The sequence below is a fragment of the Phyllostomus discolor genome, chromosome 6, assembly GCF_004126475.2.
Source record: "Phyllostomus discolor isolate MPI-MPIP mPhyDis1 chromosome 6, mPhyDis1.pri.v3, whole genome shotgun sequence".
Classification (NCBI taxonomy): Eukaryota; Metazoa; Chordata; class Mammalia; order Chiroptera; family Phyllostomidae; genus Phyllostomus; species Phyllostomus discolor.
Genome location: NC_040908.2, coordinates 119,307,191 through 119,335,160, shown reverse-complemented (window position 1 = coordinate 119,335,160; position 27,970 = coordinate 119,307,191). Strand labels below are relative to the sequence as shown.

The following is a 27,970-nucleotide window of genomic DNA, read 5'->3' as shown; positions in this document are numbered from 1 at the left end:
TTTAGCACCTGTTTCGTCCTCCCAAACTGCGACATCTCTGTGGTTTTCTAAGAGGACTTTATGTACACTTTGTGTTCTCACAGCGGCCCTGCCAGCCAGTCAGACAGGGGTCACCCCACCCCGACGTATGGGTGGACATGAGGCTTAGCAAGGGCAAGTAAGTCACCTAAGGTCACCTAGTGAGTTTGTGGCCATGTCAAGACCCTAACTGAGGATGACAGACTTGCAGTCAAGCCCTTTCCTTTCTGTAACAACACCCTTCATGATACAGAGATTTCAACTATATACACTGATGTTGTGACCTCAACTACAGAGGTTCCAAATTTGTCTGCAGATGTCTGAACTGGGGTTTTACCTGGGACAGGGGACCAGAGCCACTGACCTCTGCAGGTTCCCAGTTCTGAGCTCCCAGCTGCATCTCCTGAGAGAGTTGCCCCTCTGGGGCCCAGGCCCCCAACAACCGATCCTCCTTTACCTCTGTCCTGCTACCCTGCTACCCAAGGATCCCCCTCCAAGGTTTACCTCCTGCTGTCCAGCAGATCCTGGCAAAGGGGCTAGTTCCAGGAAGGAGCAGCACCCTGGACTGAGAGTGCCCATCCACACCTGTAAGCCCTTCCTGTGTGGCTGCCACTCGGCCTTCCAGCCTGGGGCCTCAGGAAGGGTCCACTTGGTGTGGCTCATCAGCACGAGGAGGGCAGCTAGGACCATAGCTGGGAAAATACTGCCACCACAGGCTTAATTCTGGGCAGGGGCTGGTGGGGGTTGGGAGGTAGTAACAGTGATGATCCAACTCAGTATCTGTGACCTTCATGTGACTCATTTTTCGTAGACAACAAGAGCACATAAAGTCATCAAAGGCTTGGGGTAAGAAAGGAACAGGACTGCTATTTCAGGATGATGCACATCTTTACAATAGGGATCCCACAGATGGTCCCAAGTACTGAACTGAGCATGGGTTTTAGTCACACGAGCTTGACTGCCAGTCCTGGCTCACCACTTACAAGTTGTGTGACTTTGTTGTTTAATTACTGTGTCTTGATTTCTATATTGTAAATAGGGATTGTACCTACAAGCTCTCTAGTCCTATTGTGAAAACAAGTGTGTAAAGGCCAAATCAATGTTTTTTCTCTCCCACTAGGCTGTGTCAACCTTTATTTTACAAAAGTGGAACCAGAGACCTGGGTCAGATTCCTGGTTCCGATTTTCCTCCATCAGCCCAGGTTCCCTGCAGGTGGATGCGTCCTCCTGCAGGGGGGAGAAATGGCTGCACTGGATGGCTAGAGGTTATGTTTTCTGTCCTGTGCTGTTGTTCTTGTAGTCCTTTTTCCTGTTAAATACCTCTTCTAGATATAACCTGCTAAGAAGAACTAAATAAATTCCCAACTGCATAATAAATATTTTAAGAAGCATCCTGGTTTTAACACCAAGAAGGCAAAATCAAGGGTCTAGCTGCCTGTCTGTCTCAGCGGGCTGCCAAGAATCTGACAATCCTGCTAATGACCCTTTTTAGAGTGTCAAGTACTGGAGTGAGGCAACCAGACAGCCATCGAGCTCTGTGCTCCTGGAAACTTGTTAATGAATTTCTGTCCTTTCTTCCCACCTTACCTAAAGCAAAGGATGGAATCTTGAGCAATTAATCAAAGTTGGCTCCATGTGTCCAGAGGGGATCAATGAAAATGAACGGGTGATTGCAGAAATGGAATCTGTACTGAGTGATTTATGGGCTGTGCTCAGAAATGAGGGGCGAGGGGAAGGGCTGGGGGGTAGGCCAAGGCAGAAAGACCCACATGAGATGGATTTTTCTCTTGTGCTGTTGTGTGGCAAAAAGAGTGGATTTTTCAGATGCAGCTCCAGCTACCACACCAATGGGCCCAAGGGTGGTAACTGGGAAGTGGTGGTCGGCAAATCTAAGCTTAAACAAACCACGGTCAAGGGCATTTCACTTTAGAGCCTACAGGGGACTTTTGCACACATCCTCACCATGCCACCTGAACAGTCCATGAATCAGAAACAGGCGTCCGCCTGCTTTCCCAAACTCCGGAACCAAACACAACTGGAGAACACTGCATCCCTTGCTGGCCAAATTCACACTTTCTGAGTTTGAGAACCAAACAGATTTAGATAGTGATGGACACATGTATTATTATTATCTCTTTGAGGCTCAAAGAAATTAAGAGACTCAGCTGAGGGCACACAGCTGGTAAATAGTAGAGCTTGGCTTTAGAACCAGGCCTATTGGCTCTAACTCCCAGCCTTTCCTCCTAAGATGTGCCCCTGGAGGGTTGCCCCTCTGCCATGTGGAGTCTGCACTGGGCAGGGGGTGGGGTTAGCCAACCTCTTAAGAGTATCTGCTGACCAAGAGTCTATGGTTTTCTGAAGTCAGAACTGTTCAGCAAAAGTGGCTACGTAAAGCACAGAAGTAGGCTGGGCATCACAAAACCGGCTGTTGAGTATGTGCTCAGAGCTTTGCTATTGCTGTGACCTCTCTTGAAACCACCCCTTCCACATGAGCAGAGCCAGTTGCTAAGCAAAATAAAGCCTTACAGAAGCACCACAGTGAATATGGAGGCAGATGGTGAACGCTGTCATTCATTCGCTCAGTCATGATTCATTCAACAAACATGTTAGAAGACATTCTCTGTGGTTGGGCCAGAAGCTAGGGCTATCGGTATGAATAGAAGGATCTGGTCCTTGCCTGGGGGAGCACAGTCTAGTAGGGGACACACAGATGCACACACATGAGTGGATGACACAGTTCATGTGGTAAGTTCCATGATGAAGACACACACAGGAGGCATCTTACCCAGCCTGGGAGGTGCGGGAAAGGCTTCCTGGAGCTGTCCCCTGAGCGGAGTCTTGAAGGATGAGTTAGCCGGGTGGAGAAGCAGAGGGCAATCTGAGCAGGTGGGGCGGCGTGGGTAAAGGCATGGAGGTGAGAAGCAGCATGGTGCACCGAGGGGACAAGAAGCTTCCGCAGGCCGCCTGGAGCCCATGGATGGTTGAAAGCAGGGTGTGATATGGTCAGATCTGCATGTTCTAAAGATCCTTCTGGCAGCTTAAACCAGTACCAGTGGCAGTAATTTATTTCTCTCAGCGTCCGAAGTTCCCTTGGCCCCAGAAAAGATGTCTGGGTTGAGATAGTTAAAATACAATGCCAAGTTCACAAGCGATGGAGGGCCACTTGTGTGAGGACAAGGGACAGAGAGTTAAGCTCAGTTCCATGGTTTGAAATAAAATGCACAAAGTGATGTTCTGTGATCTGATGCCTTAGGTAAGGGACACCAGTTTTCTTTTGGTATCTCCAACATCAAGTAAATTTCTTATAAATGAAAATTTGTTGGATTATTCTGTATTCAATAACCATGCATTTTAGTCACTTAGTCAATTTAATACCTAAAGGAGAAAAGCTGTAGATTTGGCTGAGACAAGTGGTCTGTTCACTCAGGACGTCTGAACCAGTTGTGTGTGAATCCCTGATCAAATTCTGTTTCCCCGGTTTGCATCTGGGTCCCAAGACTGAAAGAGAACCCAGGCCAGCCTTCTGGAGGGCCCACACGGCCTGGCCAGACTAGGGCACTGCGCAGTGTGATAGTGCAGTTGAGTCCGACTTGTCTGCAACCTGACTCACTGCACACCAGCCTCAGCCCCCCTCTGGGAAGGGAAAAGCAGCGAGGCTATGGGGCTGCAGTCCTGGGCCCCGTGCTTCCTTGCCTCTCTGAGCCCGCCGAGCTGGCCGGTGCCCCTCCTCTCTGACCTTCCTTTCCTGTCTGTTCCTTGGGCAAGCACCAGCTCCACAATGTTAAGAAGGGTCAGTGGAATGGCACAGAAAAAAATACTTTCTAAGCAACCAATGAATATAATTTGCTAGAATATTCTTCTTTAGGTCTGTGGACTCAAGATAATTCAAGGGCTGGAATTCTTTTAAAGTGTTCTTCCTAAGCAGACTGTTTGCCTCAATCACTCTCATGTATTGTCAGAGATGACTCAGAGTTAACTCTATCAGAAAGACAGTGAACACAGACGTTGCAAGTATTCTAAGGGAAGAGGAAGGGCCTGCAATGACTAGTATTGAGTGTCCACTCTGGGTTCCCTATCGCCATTATGGCATTTCATCCCCACCCCTCTTCTCTGAGGTGGGTATTAGTGTCCCCATATTGAGGACACCAAGGCTCAAAGAGGCTAGTGACACAGGGTTTCACAGCCGGCACCGATGTCCAACCATGCGACTCGCAATGAAGTGTACTGCCAATGTTAACCAGTATCCACACGATTCAGGCAGGTGTTATCTCGCAGAGAGCATGGATTTGGTGCCAGACCACCACAATAAAGTGAGTATTGTAATAATGTGAGTTGTAATCTTTCAGCAGGTGGAGGGGCTTGCCTTCAATTTGTAAAACGAAAAGCAGGATTTGTGAAGTGCAGTGGAGTGGAGTGCAATACAACAAGGTCTGCCTGAACAGAATGATGTCAGTTCCGGCATTACAGGTCCTCTAGGGCGGTCTGGGTGCTACGAGGATCTCTGCATCGAGCGCAGTGCGGTGGAGGAGGTTTGGACTGTGTGCCTGGTTCCGCAGCGGGGGAGCCTAGGGGAGGGTTGGCTCCCTTCATTTGGAACAGTTGCCCCAGCGGCTGCCCCAGACGCTGCCCAGCCCTGTAGGCCTCAGGTTGGGCTGGGGTAGGGCCTTGCCTGAACTGTAGAGGGTCCACAGGCTACATCCTGAAAGAGACGTGTCACACCTGTGGTTCTGAAAATGTGAACGGCTTTAGGACGCTTTCGCAGGAAGACACACTAAGGGAGTTCCTAGCCTTTGTGAAATGGGGCTCAACACTCCCCAAATCTATGAGAAGCAGGTTATATATTTTTCAACTCAAGTGAAAAAAAATGAGGGAAGAATTTCACTAAGAACACACAAACACCAAAAAAGAATGAAAAAACACTTACAACTAATTTAGTAATAATGAACTATTTAAAAACTAGACAGATGGTTTTTATTGTGTTCACTGTTTTAGGGAGGTGATGTTAGTCATGAGTTATGGATTCACCTCCTGGGCTCCGGGCAACGCCAGGGAGCCGGCGAGAAGCACGGGCTACGGCCCGCGGGGAGCCCTGACCACCGGCAGCACGGACAACACCAGCCCATCTCCCCACCTGCTGCTCTCCCTGTTGGAGAGTCTTGTCCTTGTTCTGGTTCTGAGTGTTTCACCCTCTCTCAGGTTTTCCTGTGTGTCTGCATCTCTGTGCTTCTCGCTCTCTACTTCTGTTTCCACCTCTCTCAATCCCTGCTTTTGATCAAAACAATCCTTAACGGATCAAAAGTGTCTGGATAATTAGACTTTAATATGCTTTTAAGTAGGGTTTCTATATTGAACAGTTGATTTTCTGTTTTCTGCCTAATACAAAGGCAGGCAGGTAGGTGTAATTTTTTCTGTTAATCCGGAAAACAGTTATATAGTGGTGTTCATATGTATGACCATTGATTGGTTGATTCCTACCAAGCCTCCTCCCCACAACCCAGAAACTGGGGCCAGCAATAGCATGAAGTCCCAGCCTAGCACTCCTAGCCTACAGAAAGAGAGGGCCCGTGGCCGTTGCCTGATGTGTGGGTGAGGGTGAGGGTGAGGGTGTGGAGCATGATGGCAGGGAGCATGCAAAGGTGTGCGGGGCATGATCTGGGTGTATGAGATGGAGGTCCCAGTTAGCAACTGCCCACTGGCCTGGCACCAGGCCTTTCCATGACGGGCTCTGCCAGGGGCCGGCCCTCGCCTTGACCCTCCCTGTGTGAACGACTCCCCCAGGACCTGAGCTCACCTGGTGTTGGACCCCTCCACACCTTTGCCGTGCAGCTCCCTCTCTCTGGCATGCCTGGGCCCACCTGTGCAGCACCAGCCCATCCACTGAGGTCTTCCCCGACTCACAGAACAGCCAGAACAAACTCCTCCTGCACACCCCACTGCGATCAGAGATGGGGGCTCAGTCATCCTGGTTTCTTAGTGCTCGGCACAGAGCGGGCATTCAATGAACATATGTTGGAAAAGGGAAGAAGGATCATCCCACATAGAAGCGTTTGCCTCCCACTTTAGCAGGACAGCAAAGTGGGCAAACTCGGCCCCGGCTCTGAGGTTCCCACCCGGACCTGCAATCCTGCCTGTCGGCCTGCCCCTGCCCACCTGCACCCCACCCATCTCCAGGGTGCCCTCCCCCACGAAGTCTTCTGATTCCCCGCCCCTGTCCTTCATCTGAGCTCCCAGTGACCTGGTCTGTTGTCACCTTATTTGGACCACACCCCCATGTCAGGCACACACAAGACTGTCACCCCTGTAACCCATGCAGTGAGCCAGCTCCCGCAGGGTGGAGTCTCCACAATGACCAGGTTAAATGAGCAAGTGAAGACACCTCTGCCGTCCCTTGGGAGAAGAAAAAGCCAGAACCAACCATCCTGCTGGTTGACAGGAAGGAGTTAGGGAGTTGGGGCCCAGTCTCCCAGCGTGGCGAGGACCTGCTGAACGCAGGCGATCACTCATCCCCAGCAACATGGGATCAAAACGTTACACTGCCTTGTTGGCCAGTGGGTCTCCCGGTCCATCTTCGCCTTTCCCAACACTTAGCTCTGACTGCTCGCAATTAGTATCTGAGAGGCAATCTAAAAGAGTCAAGCTGCATTATGGAGAGCCCTGAAAACTGCAGGGCGCAGCTCCTCTCGTGGAGAGTGGCTCAAGTGGCAAAGGTTGGTCCTTCACCTACTCAGCTGGGCCTTACCAAGGAAATAAGATCAAGAAAGTGGTGTTCGTCTTTAGCATTTATTTATAATTGGAAAAACTGGTTGTTTGTTTGTTCGTTCATTCTGAGCAGGCATAGACCACAAGCACGTCACAATCAATTGGCTATACATGAATGTCTTTGTATTTTCTCACCAACAGCGGGGATGAAATAGCACCGAGAGAGGTGTGCGCTACACATTACATAGACAGTCTGTGGTATGCAACAAAACCCAGGCCACAAAATCATAATTAGACACTCCTGTCTGCCTCCAAGAGCCAAAAGCATAATGGACCGAATGGGCACGCCGGTGGGGACCACAGAGCTGCGGGAGCCACTGCACAGCCGCAGGGGGTACTTCTCAGGCCAGCGCGGCAGTCAGCGGGAAAGCTTCCATCCTCGCGCTCCTGCCAGGGGAGTGGAGGAGACCATAGGGCAATGCGCAGAAATGGGCGGCACAGGCATTGGAAGCTTGGTCACCTTCAGAAAGGCAGAAATGAACACTGCTTGTGAAACCTAAATCAGTTTCCATCAGTATGTCTGGGTACAGAACAAGACTGGCCGAGTTTTATTTGTAAACAGTAGAAATCAAAGGAATTTTCTTGCCCGTGAAGTGACACATTCAAGAGTCAAAGTAAACGGCAAACAAGGTGTTAAAAAGCTGGGGGTACTGACGGGTTGAAACAGACGAATGACCTGTGTAATACAGGTCATCTCAAGCCTCAAGGTGCAGCAAGGCAGGGAACTTAGCCCCTGGGACAGCCAGGTGGGTGGCGAGCTCTACAGTTTGGGCAACACAAACTTGAACCAGACACAGGGATCAAGTCACTTGTATCTTTCTGGTTGTGCTGCTGTGGAGACGGGCTTATTTATACTGCCCTAGGACAGTATCGATGTCTAGGACATTGGTCTAGGACAGACCGGCGTCCGACACATAGGCATTCAGTAAGTAAAGGTTGAATGAACGGTCCTGTATGCGTTGTAGAATTTGATTTACTTGATCCGCAAAAAATGTAGGACTATGCTATGGAGAAACCCAAACTGCAGCGAACATCCACGTGTCTGAGTGATGCCAAATCTTGAGAGAATGAACACACACTTGCACATCCCCTGGACAAACTTAAGATCATGTTGACAGAGCGTTCTGGTTAATGCTAAGACGAGCTGGCGAATAGGTAGAATCAGAACTGAGACCAGCTCGGGTCATTTCCAGATAGGCATCAAAATCTGTGGCTCATAATGCTCACCTCACTCAGATTTTCTGCCTTCTTCAATCCTTCTCCTTCCTCACAGCTCCACACCTGGAGGTGGACAGGAAGGTGGCCGTGGGCCTAGCCCAGGGCTTCATCTTTCGAAGTCCTGTTCTCTTAAGAAATACAGCCCGCATAGCACATGCTCAATTAATCCACAAACCGCTTCTCCATCAGCTCCAAGGTCACAACCAAACCAGTGTGAACAGAGACGTGGCTGTTTAAATAGCCAGAACACGAGAGAGCACACGGGGGCTCTGCTTCCCCCCGACAGGAAGGACGGAGAGGACCACCTGGGGTCAGGAACTCTGCGCACGGCATTCTGCACTCCGACCACCTCATCACGAAGGAACAGGGAGCCTGAGCAGAGGCTTGGCGTCATACCACTGCCCGGCAGTTTCCAAGTGCTGGCGACAGGAAGCACTTGGAGGACAGGAGAAACAGAGCACACCAATCAGTATACACGTCCCAGGTTGGCGAGTGTGATTTTTTTTTCTGGCAGGTGTTTTGGGTGCCCTCGAGAGCACTGGGTTCTTTTCACAACACTCTTTGACTAATGCCTACAACACAACTCTAGCACAGCTAAGGCGGCACCTGCCACCATGGGAGGCTTTGGCCACACAGACACACAACACATAATTCACCGAGAGCTGCTTTATTCATTAAGGAGGTCAAAAATGCTCGCTAATCACTTAGCAGGGAACTCTCCTAGTCTTAGCTAAGTCACAGGTACTTCCCATACATAGCCCGAAGCTCAGCATCCTCTGTCCTCCCTGAGGAGCAGAGTAAGAACAGTTCAGGAAGGGACAGTAAACATTGCCACACTTGTTACTACGTCTACCTCCTGCCTTGTGTCTCTCAGACGCAGCAAAGTCATGTTCTGAACACGATCCCTTTACCTTGAACTGCCTTCCCCCGTCACTTGCAACCAGCCGCTCTGCAAAATCGGCAGCACTGGGTGGGCAGTCTGCTGAGGGGAGACAGGTAACAATCCCTTCATCTTTGTCACCTTCCTGTGACTTCTGGAATGTACCTAAAACACCTACCCTTTACCTGCCCCAGTCATCAGTGGCATACCTTCTACTTCACACACAATTTAAAGCCCACTGACAGGAAACTAAATGCAGCCACACACTCCTAGCAGAAGATTCTATGAAAAAATTACTTAACAGACACAACTAATTTTATTAAGGCCAAGGTTTTCTTGTATTTTGTTTTCAAAATATTTCCACAAATGTTGTCCATTGCTGAAGGCCAGGTTAAGCTTCCATGACACACGATAACTCTCTGAATTTGGGAAACAACGCACTCACCTACAGTTCCAGATCGGTCACTGACTCTGACCTTGGGGAGCACTAGGAGGGCACCCCGCAGACGCTTCTAAGCACTACCAGGAGGTTTTCTCCACGGCCGCCAGGCCCTGCCCCCCTTCCTTGCCCGCACGCGGCCTCGCCGGCCACGGGCAGGCCCAGCCAGTGAGCCACGCTTCCTGGGCTTCCAGGGGCCGCGGGCATGGACACGGGGGCACAGACACGGGGCCACGCAGAGCAGAGCGTGCCTCACGGTCTTCGAAACAGGCTTCCTCCTTTCAAAGAAACCAAACCAAAGAGCTCCTAGAACACTCAGGACCAAGACAGATGAGAAGCCTCTAATCAATTTTGTGGCCTTTTTTTGTTGGTTGGTTAAAAAAGGGGGGGGGAGGGGAGAAGAATAAAAGGAAAGTGCAGTGACATTTACTCTTTCGCCTCAGCCAGTTTATTGTTCATCTCTTTGCTCGGCTCCTTCTCGTCGGGCTGGGCGGCGCTGGGGCCCTCCGCGCTCTTTTTCTTGGAGGCCCGGCCTGCCACCACCTGCTTGTCTTTGGACTTCCTCGGGGGCTTGTGGCTCACTGAGGTCTTTTTTGGTTTGGAACTCTGAACACTAGGTTTCTCCACCTGCATGGAGAGACAGACAGACAGACCACAAATACAGAAACACAGAAGGGGAGGGAGTGGGAGAGAGAATTCAGAGAGAAGACATGATTAATTCAAGGATAACGGTAACAATGACTTTTGACGCCAAGGGAGCACAGAGTATAAAGTGTTTCCGCTGGGTTTCTAGGAGGGGTCCGCACCCCCTGGGCAGGCAGTCAGCTGGCAACGCTCCCACTGGTCACATAGGATCCCTGGACCTCTTGCCCTGGACCCCCCGGCAGGGACTGTGTTACTGTTTGCACCGCCTGCTTCCCCTTCCCGTGGGGACACCAGATCTCCCTCCTCGCCCGGTGCAAGTCCGGTAGCCGTGTGACTTGCCTTAGTCAGTGAAATGTGAGCAGAAGTGACTCGGGTCACCTCCATCCAGACCCAGGGTCAGCCCCAGCCTCCCGGCGCTCTCTCTCCGAGCCACAGAGGGCTGCCCCGCCCCCGAGTCCGAGCCCAAAGAGGTGACAAGGAGAGCTGTACCCACCCATGATGGGTGTGTGTTGTAAGAAATAAACCTTTGTTGACGTAGGACACAGAGGTTCTGGGGCGGTTCATTACGGCAGCATAAGCCTGCTTTCCTCTGTTTCTGTCTCCCAGATGGTGCACGCACAAGGAGAAACGCCCTCACTGAAGTGCGCTCTGGGCAGTCTCGCCTCAGGGGGCCTTCGCGCGGCCCAGTCACCCTCCTCTTCTCCAGCCGGCCCTCCAGGCCGCGTTTCCCGGAGGAGCTGCCACAGCCCACTCCACTCTCCCCAGCCCCCTCCTTAGCTCTGCCCCTTCATTCCTGACGATGGCCTTGCCCTCCTTTCTCAAGAACTCCAGGGTCACCAGGTGTGATCCCCCAGTATGCCACCCACCTCCCATCCATCTCTAGATTTATTTTCCCCAATCTTTCCTCCTTCTTCCCTTTAATCTTCTCTTGCCCACAGCCGACCCCATGTCCTGGGTCCTACCTCATCTGCGGAAGAGGGACAGAGATGACAATGGGCCCCGCAGGCTAGGTCGCTTACTTGCTGATGTCCAGAGGTTTTCACTTACCTCTGACCCACGTATAAGGTGACCAGTGGGTCCGGTTTGCCCGGGACCGAGAGCTTTCATAAAACATGGAACTTTCACTGCTACAGCTGGACAGGTGCAGGCCACCTGGGGCGCCACCCGTCCGACCTGCCCACCAGTCCCGACCACAGAGGAAACCACTGAGGGCAGGACTTCAGGGCAAAAGCACAGAGAAGGCTATGCAGGTTCTCAGCCTTTTTCTGCTATTGTAGATAGAAAAGCTGATATTTGCACGTTTCCATGCAGCCTGACCCCGGAGAACAAGCTCTGGCACGCGTGATTCCTGCGTCAGCAACTGAATCCCCGGCACGCTTCTCCCTCTCCTGAACGCCTTCTGGGTTGCAAATAAGGCAAAGTAGTGTCATCAGAGGAAAATCCCTGAACCCACTGTAAGTTACTTAGCGATGCGAATCATTCACAAACTGTTTATTGTAGTAACATGTTACTCGAGACGCATCTTACAACGCACACAGCAGGCGTGTGTGACGAACTTCTGGTGGGTGGCATTTATCGAGGGAGAGAGCAAGAAAGTGTAGGTGACATTCAGGGACCCGGGAGGTGAGGAAGTGTCCACTGACTGGAGCTGAGGAGGATGCAGGGCCGAGGGGAAGGAAGCCGGGCAGGGGTGCCCCCAACAGTGAGCAAAAGCAGTTATTTTATGACAAGGGGTTCAGGACCCAAGTGAGGTTTTCCACCACTTTTTTTTCTGGGCTTCTCGAAATCAGAAGCTAGTTTTCTATACATCTGCCGATCTTTAGGCTGTTTTTATTTTAGGTAATGTTCCTTTTACACATTCCTTTTGAATTTAACAACGGTTCCTGTTAAGAAGCCCCCTTTGACTCAGGGCTGCAAAGAGGAGGGATTTCGATCCAACCCTTGGAATCCGGGCCAGAATTGGCAGCAGCCCCGCCCCCAAGATCTGCTGCAGCGAACCCCTCCAACCCAGACTGTGCTGGTGGGCTCCCCACGAGATCTGTCTCACCTTCGGGGGTTCTTTGAAAGGTTCGCTGTAGAGGCTGCGTATTCTTCTGCGTTCAACAAACTTATTGTCAGCTTGTGTTGGCTTACTGGCCTCTCCTTTGAACTGGGCACTGTAGCTGGTCTCATGAACCATCTTATCATCTGGGGGCTTGTACTGGGGCCTGGCTTTTATTGGTTTCACAGGCTTGATGTCCGTCCATGCTCTGAATTCATTCCTGTGAATCAAAGAAAACACAGGTGCCATGAAACAGCACACGCCTGGAAGCGGCGACCCTTGCACAGCGCTGCACACTCATGAGGAATGCTCGTGGCACCGACGGCAGTGTGGCTACACTCTGTCCTCGGAGTTAAGTGCCAGTTTTCCTGTGGTCAAGTTGCTGCAGGTTTTGACCATAGCAGTGGTGACTGGGAGCAGCGCTCTGGCTCCCAGCTCCCACTGAGTGGTCAGGGCCAGGCAGCTCTAATCTGTGGGTCTTATTTTCCCCATTTTTAAAATGAGGCTGGAAAACTCAGCCTATTCAGTCAATCATTCATGGTTTTGCATGGAAAGTAATACAAGAATTAATAAATAATAATACAAGAATAAACTGTGTTTTGCATACTCACAACTGTACACCTGCTTTTGCCCCGCCCTGTATAATTGAATGCCTGCTGTGTGTGAGGTTGAAGAATTATGAAAGTTAAATGATACGCTGTGTCAGCATCATGTCAGACCACATGCCTGCTTTATTGTGGCCAATTGTCAAATACCAGTTGCCTTCAACACTTTGTTGTGATAAAGACCCTTTGCTACCCAGAATTCTTAGGGATAATTCCTCCCTTTGATAGCAGAGGGCTTGCTTCTTATAGTGCTAGAAGTTTAATAATCTTAATCACTTTAGATGAAAATCCTTATGAGATGTCTAGACGCTTACAGACCTTAAGTAAGCACACAATGTGGATATTACAACCAGGACTTGCGTTGAGACACATGTGTGTGGAGGGTCTTCTCGTGCTTTGCTGCGAATGCTTTGGTCCTTATCCTAAATGACCCATCTGCTGCTTTTTCTTAGTGTGTGGATTTTCTTGTTCATAGCGATCTCTCCTGTGGTTTCTAATGAGCTGATTCTGATCTGTCAGAGGACTGGAGAGTAGATGGTCAACACCATGTAAAACGTGGTAAAATAAACGTGGCTGTGGCTGAGGTGAAGGCCACGGGGCTCATCCTGTTTGTTGAGTGCACGCGACTCAATGCCTAAGCCCCGTGGTGGTTCCCAAGGTCTTCATCGGGTCTGATCTCATCTGGGCCAGGAGAAACTGTTGCGGGAAGGGAAGAGTCCATGTGCGGACCTCTGTGGAGTTAGGCGCATCCAGCACCTTCTTTCACCCTCATGGACAGCACCCTCCTTCGGGGAGCAGAGACAGTGCCACGCACAGGAGGCCACGGGGGTGGGAAACGGTGCTTGGACCGTGGTGGAGGCACCCGGGGTCTGTCCGAGCACAGCCTCTCACTCGCCCCTTCCCCTCGCTGAGCCACGGTTCCCTTGTTTGTTAAATAAAAGAATCACACCAGACAATGTCCTTATGGTGTCTTTCTGGCTTTGAGGCTCTCTGAGTCGATGAAGCCAGAAAGAGTTTTGCTAACTATGAGCCACTTGCTGGTCACTTGACCTCCTGAGGGAAACTGTCTCCTGTCTGAGCAGAGAGACCACCGTTTCTTAAGATATGTTCCCCCAAGCTCCCGAATCGCCCTCCCAGGGCAGCTTGGGCCTCCACTTGGATGCACCACCAGTAGCTCACACTGGTGTCCTAGAACCAAACCGTGTTGTCTGTCTTCCCTGCCAAATCATCCTCTCTCTTGGATTCCCTCCTTGCCCAGTTTTTCCCATTCATTCACAAATTATTTACTGACTGCTTCTGGCAGGATGCTGAGCTCTTTGAGGCTGAAACTGAGTGAGAGCAGGCCCCGGCCTGGGCTCAAGGTGTGAGAGGCAGAGGGATCCAAGGTTACTCCAGGACAATATGGTGGGGGCCATGGAGGAGGAGGGAGTGAGGAGCACAGGGAGGAGCTCCTATGCCGGCCCCAGGGTCGGGGGTGGGGCTGGGGTTCTGGACTGGAGTCAGAGAGGCTGATGGGGAGTTGGCCAGAGGAGGGGGAGCAGCAGGTTCCAGGCAGAGTGAGGAGAACACCGAGACTTGTGAGAGCCACAGGCAGTTCGGGTGGCGGGGTTGAAGCTTGTGGGGAAGGGGGAAGGAAGGGCACAAGAAGCCGGCAGATCATGAAGGTCCTATACCAGCTGTGCTACGGGGGTGCTCTGGACTGTGTAGCACTGAGGTGACAAATGGTTTCAAGCCAAGGATGAGTGTGGCCCGATTGGTTTTGGGGAAGAGTGTGAATGGTGGACAGAAGGGGAGCAATGAGGCCTGAGGCCGTGCTAGGAGCCAGGAGGAAAGCGGAGCCCTGAACCAGGACAGCAGCCGCGGGGACAGAGAGCAGGGCACTGTTTCGGGAGAGACACGTGGATGGGCAGGACCTGAAAATGGCTGACAGGGCGTCGGCCAGAGGAGGAGGGAGCGGGTTCCGGGCAGAGGAGGAGAGGAGTCTGGGGAGACTCTGGATGCTGGTCCTGTGGGTGGGGGTGGTGCCCACTGCGACGGGGAAACTGCGAGAAGGGAATTTGGGGTGAGAACCGAGTCAGTCCCTCCTGATTCTGCTAACGGCACCCACTCAGTCCAGCATCAGTGCTGCTTTTTGATCCTTTCTCTCCTCCTCCCTCCTCCACCTTCCATAGGTCCAACCAGTGACTGAGACCTGACTTCTGGACCATTTTGACTCCACGCACAGGCTCAGGCCCGCCCAGGTTACACCCGGGGCTCTGGCCACCACTGCCTACCGCAGGCTCCAGGCTTCCCGCTTCCTCCCACCCCGCCGGCCGGAAGCCCGGCCTGTTAGATGAGGCCCTAGTGCTTGGCCTGGACCTCCCTGTAGCCAAACCAGTAACAGCCCAGCTCTGAAGTGTGTAATGGCAGGAACGTGGGCTCTCTGCTCCGATCTCTGCCTGCTTCCAGAACTAGGACTGAGCTGGGCAGACACTGGCCTTGAACGCTGTTTCTGGGTCACCTCTCCCAGGCTGCAGCGGGCTCTGTGGGCTGGCAAGTGTCTCACTGTGCGCATTCTCCGGGGGGTATGTCCTTGGGAAAAGCTTGGTGACCCCTGATCCTGAGCATCTTGGGCACATCATCTTCACATGACACTGTGTTAATGAGTCCCATAATACCATACTAAGTGCACTAATTAGGACAGACTGTTAGATTTAAACCCAAATTCTGTTACTTAGACTGTCTTTGAACTTTCCACAACACTTCCCTCAGCCATATGTAACAACTAATCATATGTCATAAAAACAGAATTAGCTACTATTCATTAATCACCTTTTGCAAGCTGGTGGGTGGGTTGGGTCTTTTGTTTTTTTGTTTTTGTATGTATATTCTCTATAGTGCTTGCAACAACTTTGAAAGGAAGTAGTACTATATCCCTTTTACAAATCACAGTAACCATGGCTCAGAGAGGTTAAGTGGCTTGCATAAGACCACAGAGCTGGTAAACAGCAGAGCTGAAATCTGAGCCCAGGCCACCCTGCTCCGCAGCCTGCATCCCGCCGCCTACTGCACTTGGGCAGGTGCTGGAGCTGCAGCGAGCTCGCCTGCCCTCACTGGAGGTGCTCGAGTGGCGTGTGTCCTGCTGCCTGCAACACTGCGGAGGGCTCATATGGCACAGACTGGACTCAATGACATCTGAGCTCCTCCAGCTTTGAGAAGCCCCGCCCACAGCAGTATAGGCCACACTCTGAGGTCAGTCACATCTGGTGCCTCTTGTGACAAGTTCTTGGTCCCCTGTACCCACAAACTTCCCTTTCTGTGACTAGATTTCAGCTTGCTCATTCATTCATTCATTCATTCATGCATTCATTTGACATTTGCCAAGCACCAGCCATCAGTGTGGCATGAGGCCCGCAGGGAGAAGTAAGCTACAGTTGAGGTGTCTATAGTTTAGTGGGTCAGGATCTGTCCATGTGTGACCCTAAGCAAATGGGACAGAGTTCAGAAAGAAAAAGGATCTTTAATTCTGACACGGGGAGTGGGGAAGGGGGCACTGGGAAATGTAGACGGAGCAGCAGGTGAAGGGAGTTCAGCAGCAGCCTGCATCTGCATGGCAGGTTCAGGGAGCAGGCTGGCTGCTCAGGGGGCTGGAGGCTGGGGTTCTTGGAGGGATGTCAGGATGACCGGGTCGGGTAGGCACTGGGCCAGGCTGTGCAGAGCCTGCCATGCCGTGGGTGACAGGCCTGGGGAGCCACTGAACGTTTGAGCAAGGCTGCACTCCTCCTCCACTATGGTGTCCTCCTCCTCTCAGACTGCCCCAATTTGAACTACCCTTCATGGTCCAGCTCAGAGCTTTCCTCTGCCAGGAACCCCTCCTGGATTTCTCAGCCCGAAGTTTCCTGTCTCTTGGCTCCTGGACCCCTTACGGTAGTTTCCAACTTTTTGGTTACCTGTGCAGTTTCGTGTTGTTGTTACCTAAATAAGATACTTACTAGAGAATTCATGACAGAACCCCACCTTCAAGTCCAATCTCGTGTACATGGCTGCAAAGGGATGTTCTTTAACTTGCCCTGTGTCAGACTGTGGGTTAGGGGCAGAGCTGAGCTAGGACCTCAGGTCCCAACTGCCCCACCAGGGCCCTTCCCTCACCCAAGCCACACTCTACATCTTTGTTCTTCATGTTCTTCATAGGATGAAAGGGCTTGACATTGAATGAACCTTTAATAAAAGCAGCTGTTATTTTATTTTATTCCTGGTCAGGTCATGGCCCTCCTCCCGAGCCCTTCCTGCCCTCCCCCACCTGGGGCAGGTGCTTGCCCCTCAGAGACATGAAGACACACTGCATGTGCTTCTATTCCTGCGCCACTCGTGATGACACGGTGGTGTGCTTACAAGTCTGTCTCCTGCTCCAGACAGAGCTGCCGCTCAGCAGGGACTGACTCTCTGTGTCTCCGTGTGTCCCTGGGGCGCTGCACAGCACAGCGCAGAACACTCCAGAAACACTTGGAGAGTTAGAGAAAACCAAGGATTCTGTTCTACATCAGACAGTACTTCCGAAGGCTGCTCACACTTGGGGCTTTTTTCATTGCTAAAACCACCTCTGACCCCCATGAGCCCTGAGTCGGTAAGTCTCTGTGGGGATGAGTTCCCCTTACTAAAGCAAACGCTGGCAGTCTGCCAAGCTTTCAGAAACTCTATCTCCCCAGATTGACAGGAGGCAGCCCAGGGCCGCTGCTGAGTGAAGCTGCCCTGGTGGTGAAGGGCTGGGGGCAGGAAGGAGCACCTGAGCATCAGGAGCAGGTGGAGAGGAAAACGTAATTATCACCAGCCCAGCACCTTCTTCAAGCTCATGGCAACTCACGGCAGCTTCAGCTCCTGGTAGCCATCACAAGAGATTACCTCCCTTTCTCCAGTTTGGGTGTGTACCATGGTGAGGCTCTGGGCACACTGGGGAGGCCCCACCTGTTAGCAGTGCCCCTGGTACCCCAGAGCACCTGCCACAGCTTCTCCTGAAGTGAGGGGGAACAGGCACAGGATGATCTCCAACTGTGTTGCTGAGGGCCCACTGTCCCTTCCGCAGAGGATCCACGGGTGGAACCTGTCGTGAGGCCTGATGCATGGTGAAGCTCCAGCACAGTCCCTGCAGGGGCTGAGGAGGATATGGGATGATGATGTCCCTCTGTGGGTGGGTAAACTGGGGCTCAGTGACCCCTCTGGTGGCTGTTTGTGCTGGGAAAATCTATAAGGAGAAGCCTGAGCCAATCGCCTGCCTCCCTCCCCACCCAGGAATGGCAGAGCGAGGTCCAGGGTGAGCCATCTCCTGGAGGCTTGGTGGACCAGATGCCCCTGGGCTGCTCCCTTGGGACTTTTAAACAGCTGCATGGTCACGGTCAGAGCAGCTGCTAGAGCAGGACTTTAGGACCTTGCTGACCAGGCAAAGTTTTTAAAGGAGCCAGCACATACTCTACCTTCACCTCCTCCTGCCCAGTCCCTCTGCCCCACCTCACCTGGGGCCTCGATACCTTTTCCGCTGGACCACGGCCTCAGGATCCCAGCATCAGGATCCCGGTCCCAGTCTCCTCACTGTGATCGTTCCAGCACCACTGCTCCCCAACTAAACTGCCTCAGCGAAGCCTGATTTCCTACAGGATACAGTCCTGGCTAAGGTTCCTTTTAGTTCCCACATGTTATGTATGACTTAGCCCCAAATTACCTTTCCAGACTATTTCTTTATCCTCATTAGTCATTCATTCGCACCGTCATTCTGAGCATTTCCTGTGTGCCTGGCATTGCACAAAGCTCTTTAATGCATTACCCCTGTGGTCCCCACAACAACCCTACACCGTAGGTACTGTCAACGCCTTCGCCAAGGCGAACCCCATGCCATCCTTCCCCGAACTCAGAGTGCACCTTCCTACCCCTGTCTGCCCATGCTGTTCCCATTCCTGGCAACCTCTTCTCTCCACACCTCCAGCCACTAAAATACTACATGACCCTCTGTGCCAGGCTCAAGTGCTCTCCCCTCCAGGGAGCCTTCCCCACCCCACCTTTGAGTCAATCTTGTCCTGTGTTTTCACCTCTGCACCACTCGCTGCCCTTTATCTTAGGTTACCCGTGTAGAGTTCGTCCTTCCCCTCCAGACTGCAGTCGCTGGGGCTCAGGACTGTCCTGTTGCATCTGCGCAATCCCCACCACCATGCCTAGGATGGGAATTCACAATGCAGCCCCCGCCTCAGCCATGGCTAAGCAGGAAGCCCCTGGGCTGCCCCAGCCTGGGAGGGGCATGAAGGTCGTCGCTACACAAGCATCTCATGGCATCTGCCATCTTCACTTTCTCACAATATGTCTTTGCATTCTTTTGACACTCCTCCCTGAGGTGTACCTTAATCACCCTCCTCTTGAATGTGATTGAACTCGTTTCCAACGAACAGAATATGGTGAAGGCGATGGTATGCAGCTTCCAAGACAGGACCAGTAAAGGCCTTGCAGCCCCCTCCTTGCTCTCTCCTTACACTGAGTCAGTGAAAATACAGGACAAGCTTGACTCAAAGGTGAGTGCACTAGGGGACAGGGAGCTGCCCTGGTCACTGCTCACGGGAGCAGCCCCTATGGAGCAGTTCCTTTGGCAAGGACCTGAGGCTTCCTGCCTAAAAGCCATGTGAGTGGGCTATTCTCAAAGCAGATCCTCAGCCCCAGACAAGTGTTCAGATGACCTCATAAGAGACCCTGAGCTAGGACCACCCAGCTAAGCCATTCCTGGATTCTGACCCTCAGAAACCATACGAAATAAATGTTTGTTGGTTCAAGCTGCTAAGTTTTACAATAATTTGTTATACAGCAATAGATTCTAATACAGACCCCAATCAGAGATTATTTTTTCCCATCAAAACGAGTTTAAAATACCCAGGCTTCATGTCAGCAAGGCGGAAGCACTGCTGTGAGCAGAGCACAGGAAGTTCAAGTTCCCAGCAGATCTGCAGCATCAAGTTAGCTACAAGGGTCATGCTCTGGTCATCAGAAACTGAGGGTGAGCATTTCGCAGCCTCCACTAGAAGGTAGCAAAGCCTCCTATGCAGCACAGATGGTATAAGTGCACTTGCCTTGGGGCAGGGCTGGCTCAGAAGCAGAAATGAGGAAAGACAGGCACTCACGGGAGAAAACGACCACTCTGTGCAGGCAGCACAGACGGGGGTTGGGCAAGGCGGAGGTTAACGAGGGGAGGGGGAGCACAGATGCTGAGCCAGGGGAGAGCCGGTGGTTCGCTGGCGAGGGCACAGGGGATAAACTGGCTCGGCCCAGGCTCTTATCCTCAGGCCATTCCCGTACCTGTTCTGAACTTCAGCAAGCTCATTTGGAAAAGACAGACTCAAGGCCTCCAAAGAGGAATGGACATTTGCATCAGAATTATGAAGTCCACAGTGGACAACTGTGTGTTAATGTGTTTGGTTTTCATTACAGAGCTGTTTGTTCAAGAAAAATGGCTGTCTTCTATGTCCTAGGCGTGGGGGTGGGGGGTGCAGAGATACAGTGGGAGCAGGCAGGGGCAGCTCCTGCCTCCGGGGCCTCACTGTTAGGTGGGGCAAGCAAACCGCCACACAGACAGCCACAATGTCTGTCCAGCTAGTGTTACATCTATGACCACTGGAGCCCAAACAGTCTGATGTCCAGCGTGGGCAAAATCTGGACAACAGCTTGCAAAGCCAGGTTTATTTCTGAATGTAATTCATATTAGACTTGGACAAAATAGCATTCAATGAATGCTTGATTAATTGAATCTCCAATACTGAGGGTCCACTATAAACAGATGTTTCCTTCTTAAGGCTTCGTGTCTCCAAGGCACATTTTCTTACAGTGACTCAAGGGGAGATATTGAAAGAGCAGTTATAAAGGGAGCGATTGAGACAGGCGCGAGCCGGGTGATTGATGAAGCTAGGTTCCAGAGGAGGGAGGAGGGGAGACATCAGCTGCATGCGAGAAGCTTTGGCCTTGGAAGACAGCGTGATAGAAGAAGAGAACAGAAGCCGGCCTTTCATTTCTAATTTGAAAAATCCTGACATTTAAAAGACGCAATGAACCAGAATTGTACAAGAAACAATTTTACTGTTGTGAAGAATTTATACATGTGTTAATTGGTACAAATCACTTCTTGACAGAAATGGAGACTTAGAATAATGGATTATTGCCAGTTACTATCATATATAAGTTCCACTTCTCTGTCTGTAAGCCCCAGATTTATTTCTTAGGTATTTAGTCCTTGGAAAATAAAATCTTTTCCTCATCCTCTTCACAACAAAATGTTTAACATTCCTCAACTGCTTTATAAAGAAAGAAAAAGTGTGCATTAAGATTGCAATGGTCTAAAATCTTCCCACAGATTTTCATAGCTAATTTATGTTGTCATGGAAACGTATTAAGTCTCTGTTCAAAACTCTTGTCTGCATTTGTTACTAAAGTGTTCTCTAGCAGGCGAAGCAGGCGCCTTCATGAACTCCAACAGAGGCAGTCCCTGGAAGCTGTCCGTTGCCAGGCTATTGTCAGGAGTTGGTGAGGGAACGTCAGATCTGAAGATTAAAAAGGAGAGATGTCCCTGAGCCCAGAGGACTGGGGGTGGGGCGTTAGAGAGGGGTGTAAGATTGCTTCCTCCTGGCAGAAATGACTGGATCGAGAGAGGGGTTTTAAGACCTATTCACAAGTGTCTGCTTGAAAGCGTCTTTCAGCTTCTTTTGTGTGACAGGGAGAAGGGAGTTTTACAGAGAATGCCGACATTCTAACCATTTAGCACGGCTCTTTTGAGCTATTCATATCGAATAAACTCAAGCACACCAATAAAACCATGTTTGATGACTTTCTAAAATAAGAAAAGCACACATTTGGGAAAAAATATCTGTATGTGAAGGAAAGCTTGAAGCTAATCTAATGTGAATGGAGAGTAAGTGTACAAGCACCCTCCCTTTTCCTTACAGGGGAGGATCTGACGCGGGTAACAGTCGGCAATGACAGCTGTCGGGACTGGGTCCTTTCTTCAGGAAAACGGCTCATTCTGCAGAAAACTGCCAAGTCTGTCATGGGCCGCAGGAGGCTCACAGGCCCCGTGCACCTGAGAAACTGTCGCACACAAAGAACACCCTCGTGCACAATACGGAGAGAATCATGAGGACGGTTAAAAATGGAATCGGCTCAAACTAGGAGTCAATTTGATTCTTCACAAACTGTTTCAGGTTGCAGTGTTTACAGAACACTCACTATGCTAGGAACTGTAGAGCAGAAAAAGGGTGCAAAATAAGAAACCTACAGTTGTAGAGGTGGAAGATAAGAATGGGGGAGTATGAGGGAAGACTCCCCAGAAAAATTGGAATGATCTTCTGGAGTATGGGCCTCTATGGCTTCCCCCACTAGGGGTGTTCTAGGTACCCCCAAGTATCAGTGTACCAGCTGGTGTTGTTGTGAGAAGCTGTGTCTGTCTTTAACATGTTTGAAAGAGAATACTCTTTCAGCATGCTTGTCCATTTCATGACAGGTGATTTATGAGTGCACCTGCCCACACTGAGCTGAGTGTTCAGCAGTTTTTGACCGTAAAAGGCATGACCCCTGAGTCCTACCCTCCTTATTCTCCTGATCTCACCCTGAGCGACGTTCTTGTTTCCCCAGATGAAAAAAGTCCCCAAAGGGAAACGTTTTGCCGATACAGAAGAGGTGAAACAAAAAAAATGGCAGAAGCACTAAAAGGCATCAAACTGAGTTCAAAAACTGTTCTGATCAGTGGAAAAAATGGCCCAGTAGGTGTACTGTATCAAATGGAGAGTACTTTGAAGGTGACTGAAGTTTAAACAGGTAATGATAAATACACAATTTTTTATAAATAAATTCTGGGTTTTTGGGGTCCTCCCTCATATGGTGATTAAAATAAGTACACATACAAATACACCTCAAACAGGAAAAAATAAGAGCTGGTTGAGAGGTTATAAGAAAACTGTAATGACTGTCTCCTTGTTCCGCCTCATCCCTCATTTCCCCATTATTATCTGGCTTGTTTACTAGCCACAGGGATATCTCCCCCTGTGCCGGGGCCATAGCGCCGCAAGACCACAGAGCATCCAGTTGAGGTGGAGGGAAAACTTCACTCTTCTGGCTGGTGGGGCCCCCAAGGTTGTGTGTCCATGACCTGCAGAAAGATGGTTCCTAAGACAGGAAATGGGAACACTGAGAGTGTGCCCTGAAAGTGGGGAGAAAGTGCTGCCTCCTTCTGGGGGTAGACGTGGAATTCGAGGGGTACGCCCTGCAGAGACGAGCTGTAGAAAGTGCCAGGGATGCTGTACGACACAGGCAGTGAGGCACTCTGTGAATCTGTGTCCTCGCTCTCTGTCCCATGCACAGGGAGCAGTATGCACTGTAAGTATCTTTTTAACAAATAAAGCTGGGGTTGCAAAAAAAAAATCATAAGACCCATGCTAATTTACTCTTCTAAATGTAGCTCAGTAATAAGGGAATACTAGGGAACAACTTTATGTCTATAAATTTGACAACATGGGTAAAATGGACAAATTCTTAGAAAGATAAAAATTACAAAAATGGGCTCAAAAGAAATAGGGAATCTGAATCAATGTATATCAATAAAAGAAATTGAATTATTAATTGAAAATTTTTCCACAAAGAAAATCCAGTCCCAGAGGGCTTCACTGCTGAATTCTAGAAAACATTAAGGGAAATATAAATACCAATCCTAACAATCTCTTTTTTAAAATGGAGGAGAAAACATTTCCCAAGTCATTTACCCAGGTACCAAGCCAGTCAAAGACACTGTAAGAAAACTACAGGCCTATTCCTCACAAATATAGATATTAAAAGCCTTAATAACTCCTAATCAGTAAATCAAATCCAGCAGCATATAAAAATATTTAAGCACCATGAACAAGTGAGATTTATCCTAGGGACTCAAGTTTGTTTAACATCCAAAGTGAATTAATGTAATATGGCATTTTCAGATAATAAAGAGCAGAAACCATATGATCACCTTAATAGACGCTGAAAAACATTTGACATAAGCGAACAACTTTCCACAATTAAAAAAGAAAAAAGAAACTCAGCAAACCAGGAATGGGAGGGAGCTCCCGCAGCCCCGCAGACAGCATGCTAGCCCTGTAGCTAGCATCGTATTCCGTGGGAAAGTCTACACTTTCCGTGGGAAAGATCCTTTCCTGCCAGGATCAGGAGCAAGGCAAGCATGTTCACCCTCGTAACTTCATTCAACATTGACCTGGAGGTCATAAATAGTATAATAAAGCAATAAAAAGAAGTTAAAAGTATACAGATTAGAAAAGAAGTAGTAAAAATATTCATGTTTGCATATGGCTTGACCTTGAATTTTAGAAAATCCTCAGGAATCTACAGTAAGTCCTAGAACAAATGAGTGAGTTTAGCAAGGTTGCTGAATACCCAATTAATACACAAAAATTAACTGTATTTCTATAGACTAGTAACAAACACTGGCAAAATAAAAATTTAAAAAATTCACCCTGGCTGGTGTGGCTCAGTGGATTGAGTGCCAGCCTGTGAACCAATAGGTCACCAGTTCAATTCCCAGTCCGGGCACACGCCTGGGTTGTGGGCCAGACCCCCAGTTAGGGGTGTGCAAGAGGCAACCCATGCAATGTATTCCTCGCACGTCAATATTTCTTTCCCTCTCTTTCTCCCTCCCTTCACCTCTCTCTAAAAAGAATAAATCAAAAGAAGAAATAGAAAAAATTTAAAAATCTATTCATGATAGCATCAGAAAGAATAAAATGCTTAGGAAAATTTTTAACATAAGAAGTACAAGTCTGTACACTGAAAAGTACATAGCATTGCTGAAAGAAAATGAAGGTCTAAATCAATAAAGACACATACCATGTTCATAAATTAGAAGATGCAATATTGTGAAGATAGCGATTCTAGAAATTGGTCTATAAATTCAAAGCAATCCTTACCAAAAATCCCAGGATTTTTGTAGAAAATGACAAGCTTCTCAGCCCTGGCTGGTGTAGCTCAGTGGATTGAGCGCGGGCTGCGAACCAAAGTGTCGCAGGTTCGATTCCCAGTCAGGGTACATGCCTGGGTTGCAGGCCATGACCCCCAGCAGCCACACGTTGATGTTTCTCTCTCTATCTCTATCTCCCTCCCTTCCCTCTCTAAAAATAAATAAAAAAAATAAAAAAAATAAAAAGAAAATGACAAGCTTCTCTTAAAGAATTGTCAAAACAATGCTGAGAAAGAGAAACAAAGTCTGAGGATTTACAGTGATCTCAGAACTGATTATATAGCTAGAGTAATTTATGATCAGAACGGAGTTCAGACACAGGCTTTGTGTTGGAGCTGGCTTGCTCTGGCTCACACAGCCCACTGTTAAATTTTCGGTAGCTTGAAATCAGCCACATGAAAGTATTCACATCAGGAAGCTGGACTACAGATCAGGCCCCGCCCCCTCCCTTCCCCCTGAGAGCCAATTGTTAAGCATTTACCACCACACCACTGCTCACGGATATGGTTGATTTATTTTTGACAAGGTGCTAAGGTAATTAATTCAAACGACAGTCTTTTCAACGATTGATGTTGGGAAAACTGGATATCCACATGAAAATAAAATGAACCTCAACCATTATTTTACAACATACGCAAAAATCACAGCCACACGCCCCTTGACGACAAGGATTGTTCTGAGAAATGCATCATCAGGCAGCTTCATCACTCTCCGAACATCACAGAGTACACCCTCTCAGACCTAGATGGTATAGCTACTACTGTGATTGTACGTGCTACCCTTTCACAGGATTGGGAGCATGCGAAGTTGTTTATACCAGCATCACCACAGACTCATGAGTAATGCATTGCACTACAATGTTACCACAGCCTCAACATTCCTACAGCTACAATGTTATTAGGTGATAGGAATTTTTCAGCTGCCCTGTAATCTTATGGGACCACCATGGTATATGTGGTCCATTGTTGGGAAACATCATTATGCAGTGGGAGACAGTAACTAGAAATGGACTACAGACCTAAATGTAAACCATACAACCAGACAACTTCCACAAGAAGACATAGGAGAAAATTTTCGTGACCTTGGAGTAAACAAAGATTTCTTAGATATGAAACAAAACTTGAAAAACAATAAAATTAAAAAATAATAAATTCAAGTTTATCAAAATTAAACATTTTTACTCTTCTAAATATACCCTTAAGATAAGAAAGAGACAACCTGTAGTCTGAGAGGAAATATTTGCAAAGCATATACATGTATCTTATAAAGGGTTTGTATCCAGAATATATAAAGATCTCCTAAAACTCACAAAGGGGGGCAAACAGAGTAATTTAAAGATGGGAAAATACTAGTAGACATGCCACTAAAGAACACACACAAATGGCAAAAGAGCACCTGGAAGGAGGGGCGGCAGCAGCAGTCTTTAGGAAAGTACAAATTAAAACCACAGCGAGATGCCACCACATGCTCACTAAAGTGGCCAAAATAAAGGACACTGATAATGCTAAATGCTGACGAAAATATGGATCGACTGGATCCCTCGGACATTGCTGATGGAAATGTCAGACGGTACAGTTACCTTGGGAAAAAAAGTTCAAAAGTTAAACTTATATACTTACAATATGACCCAGCAATTCTACTCTGAAGTATCGAAGAGAAATGATAACATATCCCTACAACTTGCACATAAGTGTCAATAACAGCATTATTCATGGCAGCCACAAAGCTGGAAATAACCCACATGTTCATTAATGAGTGAATGAATAAACAAAACGGATTAATCCATACAACGAAATTGTGCTCAGCAGTAAAAAAGGAATAAACTAATACAGATGAATCTCAAAAATATCATGCTAAATGAGAGAAGCCAGACAGAAAACACTGCATGTTATGTGATTCCATTTACATGAAATTTCTAGAGAAGACAAACAGTAGGAGCAGGAAGAAGCTCAGGGGCTGCCGGGCCTGGGGTGGGAGGGGGCACCGACTGCACCTGAGCATGTAAATGGCAGCTTCCTAAAACCTTCTCCCAGGGGTGGTTGCACCACTGTATACATTTACCAGAGCTCATCAGACTGCATCAAACTGTACATTTAAAAGGGGTGAATTTTATGTTATGCAAATTATAGTTCAATAAAGCTGTTTAAAAATCCAGCCGGGACATCCTCTTCCCAGACATCCCCCTGCTTGCAGGGAGGCCACCCCGACTGCCTCAGTGTCCTGGGGCCTCCCCGTACCAGCTTCTTTGTTTGACTTCTCACACCGTGTTCTTGGTTGTTGGTTCCCGAGCCCTTCTGTGAGGCTTGGGCAGGCAGAGGGGGCTTCCAAACCACCTCTGTGCCCCTGGGGCCTGGTTCGGAGGCTGAACGGTTCAGCATGCATCGATGTTGCTGAGCAAGTAAACACTCTCATATTGACTTTTTAAAATATAAAAGTAACAGAGTAACTACAGTACGTTTCCTACTTTTCTTTTACCTATTAATTTGTAAGAATTCTCTATATGTATTAAAGATAAGAATAAAGGTTAATAATTCTTTGCAACTATGTATCCCAGTTGTCTTCCCTTATATATGGATATATAGAGAGATAAGATATGGATATGAAATATGTTATATACAATATATTGTATACATATGGATATATAATATCCACATATATGCATATATTAATATATAATATGCTATATATTGTGTATATATATGGATATATGCAATATAGAGAGAGATAAGATATGGATATATGTGTATCTGTGTCTATATATCCATATAAAAGCTTTACATTTTCATGTGGCCTAACCTGTAAACCTTTTTCTTTATCCTGTTTATTCTTAAGGTTATGCTTTAAAAGTCTTTAACCATATAAATAGCTGTAATGTCTTCTTTGCACACTCACACATTTATTTATTTATGACATTGAAATCTTTAAGTCATTGGGAATGTATTACTATTTTCACGTAGCCTGCCCAAGTGGGAAAAAGGACCCGCTGCTAGTGAGGACGTGGGGGAGTGCGGCGGGGCCAGCGCGGCGGGGCCAGCGCGGCGGGGCGCCACTGCGACGCTGGGGCCCAGCACAGTGTCCCATGCATCCCCAGGGCTCAATGCGTATTTGTTGAGTATGTGGGTTGGTGAGTGAAGCCTTTAAAAACTGCTGTCCTTTGATTTTATTTTTAGGAAATTGTCATAAAAAATAGCTAGACAAAAAGCATTTTGTTCATGTATGATAAGCTCTTGATTATCATCACGCGTGGAAGCTGCAAACCATTTCTTTGTTCAGAAATAGGAATGCATCTAAGTCTGTCAGTGCTGAGCATGAGGAAATCTCAGGAATCATTAAATAGTATTGAACATAAAAATATATTTTTCGCCCTGGCTGG

At 48.8% G+C, this 27,970-nt stretch overlaps 1 protein-coding gene across 4 annotated transcripts in view; it reads right to left on the bottom strand.

The window, feature by feature from the left end:
- Window positions 1-27,970, bottom strand: part of MAP6 (microtubule associated protein 6) — a 75,002-nt gene that overhangs the window by 8,656 nt on the left and 38,376 nt on the right. For all 4 annotated transcript variants that reach the window (XM_036028795.1, XM_036028793.1, XM_036028794.1 and 1 more), the window contains exons 2-3: window positions 12,007-12,220; window positions 9,745-9,941 (exon numbers count right to left, since the gene is read on the bottom strand). In XM_036028795.1, coding sequence (XP_035884688.1) covers window positions 9,745-9,941; window positions 12,007-12,220 — 411 coding nt within the window. The remainder of the gene's footprint in view (window positions 1-9,744; window positions 9,942-12,006; window positions 12,221-27,970) is intronic.